The 11,051-nt window shown below is 45.1% G+C and overlaps 1 protein-coding gene across 9 annotated transcripts in view; it reads left to right on the forward strand.

Moving 5' to 3' along the window:
- BCOR (BCL6 corepressor) overlaps positions 1–7,867 on the forward strand; it is an 83,303-nt gene extending 75,436 nt beyond the window's left edge. For all 9 annotated transcript variants that reach the window (XM_056327902.1, XM_056327901.1, XM_056327906.1 and 6 more), the window contains 4 exons: positions 3,819–3,964; positions 5,137–5,214; positions 5,424–5,574; positions 6,745–7,867. In XM_056327902.1, the coding sequence (XP_056183877.1) occupies positions 3,819–3,964; positions 5,137–5,214; positions 5,424–5,574; positions 6,745–7,039 (670 nt within the window). In that variant the 3' untranslated portion in view covers positions 7,040–7,867. The remainder of the gene's footprint in view (positions 1–3,818; positions 3,965–5,136; positions 5,215–5,423; positions 5,575–6,744) is intronic.
- Positions 7,868–11,051: the final 3,184 nt, after the last annotated feature.

Here is an 11,051-nt window from a genome sequence, read left to right on the forward strand (position 1 = left end):
ATCCTTCTTGCTGGCGGCTGATGAGCTCAGCCTTTTTTATTTTTTCCCTGGGAGGACCATGCCAAGATGGCTCTCTTCCTGTGTCCTTTCAGCTGGTCTTGGCAGAGCAATACCCTCCAGCAGCTAATTGCGTTAAAGAAGAGGCAGCCGGCATAGCTGCCCTCCTGTAACTTGTGCCTTGCCTCTTCCATGGGGCAGCGTTGCATGATAGAGTAGATGGGGGTAAAAATAAGATGCCAAGATACGGTATTGCTCAGCGAGTTATGAGACCTCTTACTGCAATGAGGAAAATTCTGGTGGTGCCTGAAAGGCTGAGAGCAAACCCTGACTGGCTTAAATAGTTTATAATTTTGGTGGTGGAATGATAAACCCCCAGTGAAATGTTTTCCTAACTCTAGTAGTGGTAAAAATAGTAGGAAGAATTTGACAGTACACAAGAGAGGGTTGGGATGTGTGTCTCCTGTAGGATATTGCAGCTTTCGAATGTCCCCAGATCGTTCTGGGGCCTTTTGAAGTATTTGTTTTAGAAATGAGCTGTTCTACCATTAACTATATCATTAGGGATAGAGAGCGTTTATTTCCACCATGCTGAGGGCAGAAGAGATTATATGGGCAAAGCAGCTCAGGAGAGGACTCCCAGGGATCTTCTTTTTTTTCACATCTGAAAGAGTTGCCGACTCCAATAGTCACTTTTGCATCCTACAAAGAGGATGGTTAAACTCTTCCAAGACTGAAAAATACTCCCTCCTCTGCCAGCCCTGGTGGGAGAAGCAAACAAGTAGCTGTGCCTTTGCGTGGTCCTGCTCTTGAGCTTGCCAAGGAGCTGTGCTAGCCTGTAAAAGAGTCTGTCAGTGCTCTGTTACTGCCTTTTTCCCCCTGCCTTATCTATGGGAATCTCCTTTTTTTTCCCCCTGCTCCTTGCCAGTGTTTTCTTCCCTTTCGTCTCTTCCTTCTGTTTATTGTTCTTCCTCCTTCCATGCGGCTTTACTGCGCCTTTCCTCCCCCTTGCCTCTATAAAGTCCTGCCTCATGCCCAGGGTGGCCTCCCTGTGCTCTGGCAGGTGACAAAGCTGGGTCTGCCTGCCCTGCTGCCTGCCCTGCTACCACTGCCTCTGTTTGCACCACTGAACCAGGCTGGGTGACACGTAGAAAGGGAGAGGGAATCCCATCCCGGGGTTACAGCCCAGGCGCTGCCGTTTTTCCTTCCCACAGAATGCCCAGGCGCCCTTTAATAAACTCATCCGGGTGTTGTTAAATCGATTGAAACACTGCGTGGTGATTTAGATGCTGTTTTTAATAAGTTAAGGGATCATCTTGAATTCATTACTGCTTCAAAAGCCACTTAGGTAAGTCAGTTCAAGAAAAAAAAAACACACAAAAAATCCCACAAACCAGTAAACTAACAACACTCTCCACCCCCACCCCCAAACCAGAAAATCCTAATTCTGGATTTAAAATAAAATGGAACACAGTTCAAAATTAAAGACTCAAGTAAAGTAAAGGAGTGGGGGGGGAAAAGCGTCCCCAGCATTTGGCGGCAGCCATAGCTCTCATCTGTTCATGCTGCCTGTTGCCAGACTTTCAGCCAGGGATGCTTCATGCCCAGTGGGGGACTGGAGGGTTTGCAGCAAGGCTGATCTTTCCTGTTGTAGATGCTCAAAATGTCGTGACCCCACAGCTCAGCCCTCAGATGCTTGCTGGCAGCCAGAAACACCCAATACTTCTTCAGCCTTGGTGTCAGCACCCCTGTTGTTCGTTACCTTTTGTGATCACTTGGGATGTTTAGCCCTGGCCAGATCCTGGATATGCCGGGTGCTGCATAGGCACGTGATGCTGCAGCAGTCCTTGTGTGGAAGCACCGAGTCAGTAGGTGGAGGTGGGAGGGTGAGGCTTGCAGGGAACCTCAGGGATGCTGGCTTGTCCAGCACTCTGTTTCAAGGGCATCACATAGTTTTGGTGTTACGTTAAGAGCACTCCCTGTGAAATTGAGAAGGGATATCCTGACCCTGTGTAACTGATCCTCATAGACCTCTCTGGTCTTAAAATTTGAAAGTGGCTTTCCAAAGAGCAGCATTTTGGGCTTTGACATGCACGTGCATGTACACATGTTGCATGCTCTGGTGCCAGGGGTCTGAGGGGTGGCACGAGCTGGGTTGAGGACTGCGCTCAGCAGCTTGGGGGTCACCTGCTTGTTCACTGTGTTGGTTGCCTGGGGGTGCGCAGGAGGCTGGCAGTGTGGGGTAAGCCCTCTTTCCATAGCCATCAAGCTGCAAACTCCCAAGTGCACCTTTCTTGTGTCAATATAGGATGCATATGTTAAAAACAAAACTGCGTGCAGCTTTCCAGCAAGATGGGGGCAAGCAAGAGTGCCTCACGTGTGACAGATGTTAATCACCTTAAGTCACAGCCTACTGGAAAGTACTTTGAGTAAACACAGTTGGAATATTCTTTCTGAGATGGATTAGAGCCCCCCTGCTACCAGCAGTGCTGTGTGATAGGTAGGAATATGGTCGTGTGCCTTCCTCTTCTGACTGGTTTGACCTGCTTCCTCCTGCAGAGGAAGGAGCTCTGCCCTGAGCTCACGTGGATGGCAGTCTGTACCAGAGCAGTGGTGACATGGCGGGGCCGTTGCTGCGTGCAGCAGAAGCGGTGGGATTTGGCCTCTTTGCAGGAGGGAGTTTAAGCCCTGGTTGTTACCCAAGTGTTGCTTGGCAGATTGGTAGATGGAGCTGAGGGTTTTGCTTGTCTGTGCTTCCAGATGACATTCTTGTAATGTCATTCTGAAAGGTTTCTAGGAAGGCAGTATGCGGTCCTAGTTACAGTCCTCGCTTACTTCTTTTGCCTTTTAATACATCTGCTTGAGAGCTTGGAAGCCTTGTTGTGGGGCAGTGGTGGTGGCAGTCTGAAGGGGTATAGAGTCAAGCTGCATGATCACGGGCCATGCATTTGACTCCACTTTCAGTTCCCTGCTCATCACTGTCTAAGGAAAAGATGGGATTTTAACACGTCTTCATTAGTCTGAAGGGTAATATGTTCTACTTCCAGACAACTCCCTGTTACGTATAATCAATTTTAAAGGCAAAAGTTAATGCGATTTATAATTAGCGATAAGGAATTCTAAACCTGGAATTGCAGGCATGTGTATTAATGAATAATCCTTCTGTAGGCTCACAAAATCTATGTCTGAGCTTGTATAGATTGCTCATGCCGTGTAAAATGCGTTAATTTCTGGGTGGACTGGACTTAAAATAACACGTTTTTCAGTTCTCTGAGTAGAAGGGTTGGATTGTGCTGCAAATATGTTCACAAGTACTGTTTAAAGAGGGTATAGCGCAGAAGTGTAATTCCTAGCAAATTTTCATAACTTATTTCTGTGTACATAATTTCAGAGCTTTGGGTAACTGATCTCCGTGCTTGCCCAGAGGCAAGCTAGATGAGGCCTTATGCCACAGCGCGCTGTTGAATTGGCAGAGACTTGGAACAGTGGAGTGACTTGCAGCAAAATTACGTTTGTGAGGCTTCATGCAAACTCCTGCTTTCTGTTACAGCGCTGTAATTATTTTACTGGCCCTCGAAATATGTATGGCAATGAATAGATGTAACAGCAATATCTGCCCTGAGCAGTCTGACTCTGAAAAGACAAAGAGGGGAGGGGATGATGTGCAAGTAAAACTGACAATAAGGTGATTGGCAGCTGTATTAATAGTGTTATTTGCTATAAATAACTTTGATCTGAAGTCAGAAGTTTCTTGTCAGACACATTTGCATAATACTATTGAGTCAAAACGTAACACTATGATCTTTTTTATTTCCCCCTAGACCAATCCATGATGCAGTTGAAAATGATCACTTGGAAATTGTCCGCTTGTTACTGTCTTATGGTGCTGATCCAACACTTGCAACCTACTCTGGGAGGACCATTGTGAAAATGACCCACAGTGAGCTCATGGAGACCTTCCTCACAGGTATGTGGCCACATTATGTGGGGCTTTGCTGGTTGTGGCAAGTGGAGGGACATTCCCTGGTCCCATAGTCCTTGTTGCCTGGTGGGGACGGCTCCATGCCAAGGAGTAGTGTTAGGGTAGGCTGCAGTAATTCCCTCTCTGCCTGTGAAAACGCAGTGGCTGCAGGTGGGAAGCATGCAGCCCCCATGCATGGAGGCTCCTTCTAATTGAAACTCTTAATAAGTCATAAGGATTACGGCACTATCAGATTTGATAGATAGGTAGACGGTCAGCAGGCTGTTTCAGTGCCTTCAGTTTTCTGCTTGAAATGAAAATAAACTTGCCAAATTGAATAGCTGTTTGTTAAACATAATCTTTTTTTTTTTTTTTTTTGGTTTCCTGTGGTCTTGCTTTTTGTCCTTTCAGTACTTGTATTTTTGCAAGTTCTGCCTCGTGTCTGAAATGCTCTTAAAGGCTCTTGTGCTTAAACATGTCCATGTTCTAACGTGGTTTTACTTTTTTTTCCTGTTAGTTTTGGATAAAGATACTTGCATTCCCTAATAACTTAGCTCTGAAAATGTTTGCAGTGCTCACAGTGGATGAGTTTAAGTACTCATCTACTTACCTGTTCAAATGGTGCAGTGTAGAAAGTGCATAGGTGTATCATGACTTTTAGTAAAGTCCAGTATCTTGGACTTCGTAGCATCTTGAATTCCAGTATCTTTTCATCAACTCAGCTAGCAAATCTCCCAAATTATGTCTGTAGAAAAGAACTATATCTTCCGAGTGTATCTGTGTGGGAAAACTCCCAAACTGGTGTCCAGAATAACTAACTGTGCAGGCTAAAAAGTGTGGTACATCCTATCTTTCACAATAATAAACTGCCACTCTCGGTTTCTGAAACTTCAGGTTGGGTCTGTCGCTATTAGACCTTGGGGTGGTTATTTGATGTGATGGGTCATTATTTGTTGAGATGGGAGAAAGGATGCAGGAGAAAAGTAAATTCCAGGAATATTTGTGAGAATGTTATGTATATGCTGTTGTTTATAGCATGTGCATCACGAACATGGTATGGGGATTTTTGATGGAAGGTATGGAAGATGCATAGTCAGACTGTATGACACACGGTCTGCTACACTTGCCAGCTTTTTGTTCTCATCAGTATGTTTTTGTTGTTGTTTTTTCCTCTCCAGAGTATTTAACTGACCTGCAAGGTCGAAGTGTTGATGACCCTGGTTTGTACTGGGATTTCTATGGCAGCTCTGTGTGTGGTGAGCAAATGTTATCCTTTATTTCTTTGTATGCGGAGACTTTCAAAACATGCAGTATGTGAGGGTGGGGGCTGTTTTGTTTTTATGGCGGAGGAAGCTAGGAAGGAAGCAAACTGATTTTATTTACAGATCACGTTATTGGAAGAAAAAGCAAGACCTGCAACAGTCTCTTCAATGCTGACTTGGCACCTTTATTCAATTTTATTTAGATCCAAAAGATGAATCTGGATTTGACATCTTGGCAAATCCTCCCGGCCCAGGTGATGAAGATGAAGATGGGTTTAGCGATGTGTTTGAATTTGAATTTTCGGATGAGCCTCCCTTGCCGTGTTACAACATTCAAGTGTGTCTCTCTCAGGGGTAAGAACAAATACAGGTTTTGGCGTAAAAAAAGCGGAGATGGTCTACTTGGGATGGTAGATGTTTGTGTTTGTGGGGGAAAGTTTGTGTTTATGTAATGTGAATGACAGCGCAACTCCGTTACCTGCCAGGCTTTTTTAGAATAAGCGAATAGGAGGTGAGAGGGGGAGAGGCTGACTTGTCAGGGCTGCGGTTTGAGTGCCATACTCCTGAGCAGGATGAGTGACGTTTGAACACAGATTCCTTCCCTTGTCCCATGCAGGCACCTTGGTATAACATCCCAAACTACAAGTGCTTGCAGCACTTAAATTTGTTTGTAAGGTGTTTTCAATTTTAGTTAATAGGCTTTTCTGTTTTGCTAAGTGGGCGCGCTTTTGTGGATGACGCAATGACATTGTTACTGGTGTTCTGGTCTTTGTAGCAAAACTGGTTTAAAGCTCTGAATAGGATCAAACAAATGAGCATCTTACAGAAGATGCTATGATACTTAATAATAAGCAGAGACCTGGAAAATTTTATTATCTGTTGTATTCAAGTTATAAATTAGCTTTGTAAATAGCTACCATTTGTCATTTGCACCAATTTTGATGACAGATGTGGGAAAAATAGTTTTAAATATTAATCTTTTAGGAGTGCAGGTTTTAACGTGTTTTTATTATTTGAGTGATGGATGTAATGAGTTCTCTGAAGTGGACAAGTATGAAGAATGAATTTTAAAAAATGTATTCTTAATCTGAGAAAAACAACCCTCTGTTGGCATATTTAAGATCGGCATCTCTGGAAGTCAGAGGTGCTGAAATTTCTGGTTATAACTCTAAGCCATCTTCTACCTTGCTAAATGAGAGTCAGGCTCAGCCAGGCAAACCTTTAACTGTATGAGCAGCCGTCTCAGGATGGCTGCAGACACACACGTGTGCTCGTGAACCCTGGGTTTATAGGCTCCAGTACCTCCCCCTCCTTCCCCAAAGCTGCAGGCAGTGGTACTGTGAGTAAATATGTACACGCCTGCACATCTGTTGTATTCCACCCTGTGGGTGATGGCCTTGATTTCAGGGGCGTTGTTTGTGTGGGTACAGTCGGGGAGGGTCTGTCACAGCAATACGGTGAAGAGTCAAGAAGCCCATGAGTGAATGTCAGTTATTGGAGCCTCTTTCTCCTTTGCTTCCACAGACCACGGAACTGGCTTTTGCTCTCAGACGTGGTGAAGAGGCTAAAAATGTCATCTCGCATCTTCCGCTGCAACTTCCCCAATTTGGAAGTTGTCACCATCACAGAGGCAGAGTTTTACAAACAGACTTCCCTCAGCCAGTTGTTCTCTTGCGCTATGGACCTTGAAGCTTTTAACCCGGAGAGCAAAGAGCTGTTGGACTTGGTAGAGTTTACAAGCGAACTCAAGACTTTGCTCGGCTCCTCGCTTCACTGGTTGCATCCGCATGAGGACCCTCCCTTCGACATCCTCTGGTGAACCATCAGGCCATTTAATGTACAGTGCTCTATACAGTTACTTCTTTATGTATATGTGTTCAAATGAAAATGTTTCTGTAAAGAAAGGACACTATTAAATATGAAAATATCTTTCCTTTATATAAGAGATCTGAATTCCAGTTGGATGGATTTTGGAAGAATTTTTTTTTAACTTCAATCAGTTTTTACAAAATTGTTATATAATGTTTCTTTAAATGCACACAGGCTTTGGGATAAGTTTGTTATTACTTGGAACACATTTTTTTTTTTAAAGAACACACACACATTGACTTTGTTTCATACAAAGCACTGATTACACAGAACATACTTTTTTCTAGGTGATGTGATCAAAGTCGTGTGGCTTGTTTGGGAGATAGAATTCGGTAAGGCACTTGGTGATATTATTTTTGTTTTTTTGTTTACAGAATTACCTGCTTTGGCCAGGTAAGCACTATTGAATATAATTCAATAGTTTGTAATATAAATTAAACCATATCCATACGCATCAACTAATTGTAAGAACTTTTATATCCTAATTTAAAAGCTGTGAAATTTAGTTTTCACACATCAAACCGGATTGTTTATATATGTTTAAACATTTTATGCTCTTTATTTAAAGAAGACTTTGAACTATTTTTTCTGTACCTTGTAAAATATTGAAAAACTAACATATGTTGAAGTTGCTTGAAACTGTACATAAACTAAATTTTCTGAATTGTGTGTTTATGTTTGAGATCTGTGTTTTAACTTTGTAAGTAAATCTCCTGCCTTTGTATTTATATTTTACAAAAATTTTCTTAAAGGCAATAAAACTGTTGAGAAATGAAGAGGCTGAAGTGACTCCCATTAATTCTGTGCTTGGATGCGAAATGAGCTCCAACTCATTAATGTTTATGAAATGAGGCTCCATGAGCGGTTCTCTGAGCGGAGCAGAGCTGGCACAGGTGCCAGCGAGCAGCTGATGAAATCTGAGGTAGAATCTGCGTTGGCTTTCTAAATTCAAGGTTACAAGAAAACATTGGGCGGGCGCCTTTTGTGGGATAGAGGTTTGAAAGTGGTATTCGCAATACTTTCTGCATTGCCTTTTACTTAAAGAATTGTGAATAGGTTCAATTATTTTTCCTCCTTTGTCATTGCTGTAAGTTGAATTGACTGAATTCTCTTTTCAGTGGTATGTGCAGAGCAGAGGAAAATCGTACCAGGGTAAATGCTTCAGTTTTAATGTGGAGCGTTAAAGCTGTGAGCACACTTTGCGGGGGCGTATCTAAAGGGACAGTGACCAGAATGTCACTTTTACACAACTCAGGAACTTGTGCCTAAGAGGCTGGTTTCCCTGGGCTTGGGCAGGCCCTCTCTTAAGGGTCTGGGTCTGCCCTTCCCCTTGTGGAAAGATGTTCTTGCTGTGAACCCAAACTCTTTTTTTAAGTTCTGCTTTGGGGTTGTTTTTAACAGGAGTATGTCCTGTGATAGCCAAATGCTTCAAGCTGAGATGTTTAAATTGTACTGCTCTTCTGATGAGGGCCAGGACACCCACCAAAAGGGTCTTCAGCATCTGGTCCATCTGAGAAAAGCATTTGGGAAAAAGTTTTTCCATCTGGAGCAGTGAGGCTCAGAGGTCTTGATTTTAATGGACAGCGTACTGCGGGTTCAATCTTTGCTCTTGGGGGAGCTTAAGAAAGGGTGTGAATTATCCTCATCCTGAAGGTAAGGAAGAATGATGCCTCATTCCTGAAGGTGCCTGAGAGGGAAAGACACAGAGCTGATGCCTCTTGTGGCACATTGCCTTCGAGTCTTTTGTGAAATGTTTGTACTGTGTGGCTTACCACGGGACTGCTTCTTGGGGGTAAGGTGGTTTTGTAGCTGAGCCAAGAGGCAAGAGAGGGATCTGACAGCTGTCTGCTGCTGGCAGCTGAAGTCCCCTTTCTGCACGGGACAATTTTTAGTCCTAATGCAACCACTGACCTCTTTCTCCAGACATTGGATAAGGGTGATGATGGTCTCTCCTGTATGGCTTAACGCACACCCTGGATTTCCTTTTAAGCCATCCTTCAGGTTTGCAAGGAACCGAAACACAGACATCCCTGCTCTCCAGTGGCAGCTGATTTTACCACCTGGTTTTCCCAGAAAACAGATGTGGGGCAGAAAAACTAAGACAAGGAAGAACGTTAAAAACAATTGTTACGGGCACCTTTATCTGATCAATTGCCTAACACTTGGATGGTTTGAGCTGAGCATAAATCACCTGCATACCGCTTCCAGGGGTGCATGGCAGACACCTCACTTCTCGCCATGCCCCGAAGGCAAATAGAAGATTGACGCAGCTTCCTCTTTTGGCCAGCTCCTCCTCCAATGACATTGAGCACGTGCTCCCCAAACATCTCCGCTTAGTCAGTTTTCCACTATCTCCACTGAGCAGTACAGTTGGGCCTTCTCCATGCTGGCACTCGCATCTGTGCTCAAATACAGTAACGGCCTCATGCTGTTGTAACGCAAGTGTGTGCCTGCCCTGAGGCCTGTCTGTGCTCTAAAAATAGGGTCATGGCGGGGAACACCTGATCGCAGTGCTGCCCCTTGACATAACCATTTTATCTTCTAGGATGTACTTTTCTTAAAAGACTTTAATGTGCGAGGGTGCTTGAGAGAGCATGGAGGGTTCCACAGAGTAGGGCAGCATCCTGTGCTGCTGGGCGCATGAGGCTGGCTTGGCCGACCCTGTTCTGGATGGGTTGGGGGAGTCTGTCATGGGAGAGGCTGGCTGCATATGTAGTTTAGCAGTAGGCAAGTCTGGGGGAATGTTACCTTGGGAAGAGGAGAGATGGTGGTGTGCTGGCAGGGAGTGAACTTGGTGACAGCGAGTATAGGCAGGGGAGTCGAAATGCTGGCTGCCTTGCCAGCACCGGGGCTGGCTGGGTGGTGCATGGCTCAGAGCCAGGGACTGAGCTAGCTCCAGCCAGCAGGGCAGGGCAGGGCTGGGGCTGATGTTCAGCATTTCAGCTTCTGGATTCATGCTGCTCTCCTTTAAAGCGCTTTCCTGTGCATCCTCCTTGGGCCAAAGATACTTGCTTCACACCACTGGCATTGCTCCAGCTTAATAAAAAAAAAAGGAAACAGAAACGCTGCCTTTGGGGACAGTAAAACCCTGCCAATCCTGTGTCCTGCCTTCTGCAAGGTGGAAGTGCAGCGCTGATGCTGTTGGGGCCCAAGCCAAAGCGTTTTCTTGAATTTCCCCTGCTTATCACTTGGATTTTTCTGGCTGGGAGGTTGTGCTGCCCTGTGGAGGTGTTAAAGAACCACTGCTGCAATAGGAAACAACCCATTTCCAGCTAGAGCAGCCAGGTGAGCCTCGCTGAAGGGAGTTTCCTTCATCAAACTTTTACTTGGTGCTGGCTGGGAAGTCCCAGGAAACAGGAGGCTCTAGGCTGGCTGCCTGGCAGGGAGGGGGGGGGTCACAGCATCAGCAGTGCCGGGAAGTTTCTCCTGAGGTAAGCGGTGCTGCTGAGGATGCAAAATACTGAACTCCTCCCTTGCCTTATGCAGTGGACTGGGTTCTGCATAGTAGGGTTGGCCCTGGGAGTTTCTGTTGTGTTATTTCTCCCTCTGGACACTTCTCATTTCTTCTGCTTTGCTGTCTCCCCCCTTTTGCTCTGGTGGCCTAGATGGAGACTTGCTCCAAAGACATTGAACCAGTGAGTGGCAAGCAAGGGCCAGAGGTGTTTGGCCCTTGTGTGTGCTCTGTGGGGAGCAGTCTGCTAAAAGGAGAGAGCCCAGATGCCCACTGGAAGCCTGACCCAGCTTCTAGCTTGCAGGATCACAGAAGCAGAATGGAAATTGTCTTCAAAACTGCTCCCAGGGGCCAAGCTCACCCCATGAATCAAAGAGCTTGAAGCTGACTCCTCCCTTCATTTCTGTGTTAAATAACAAAACTATAGATGAGACCCATGGTTTGTGCATTAATATGAACAAGGTGTCAAGGGGTGGTAAATGCAGGCAGCTGCCATTCCCAGGCTCGGTGG

This window comes from Falco biarmicus, chromosome 2 (genome assembly GCF_023638135.1).
Source record: "Falco biarmicus isolate bFalBia1 chromosome 2, bFalBia1.pri, whole genome shotgun sequence".
Classification (NCBI taxonomy): domain Eukaryota; kingdom Metazoa; phylum Chordata; class Aves; order Falconiformes; family Falconidae; genus Falco; species Falco biarmicus.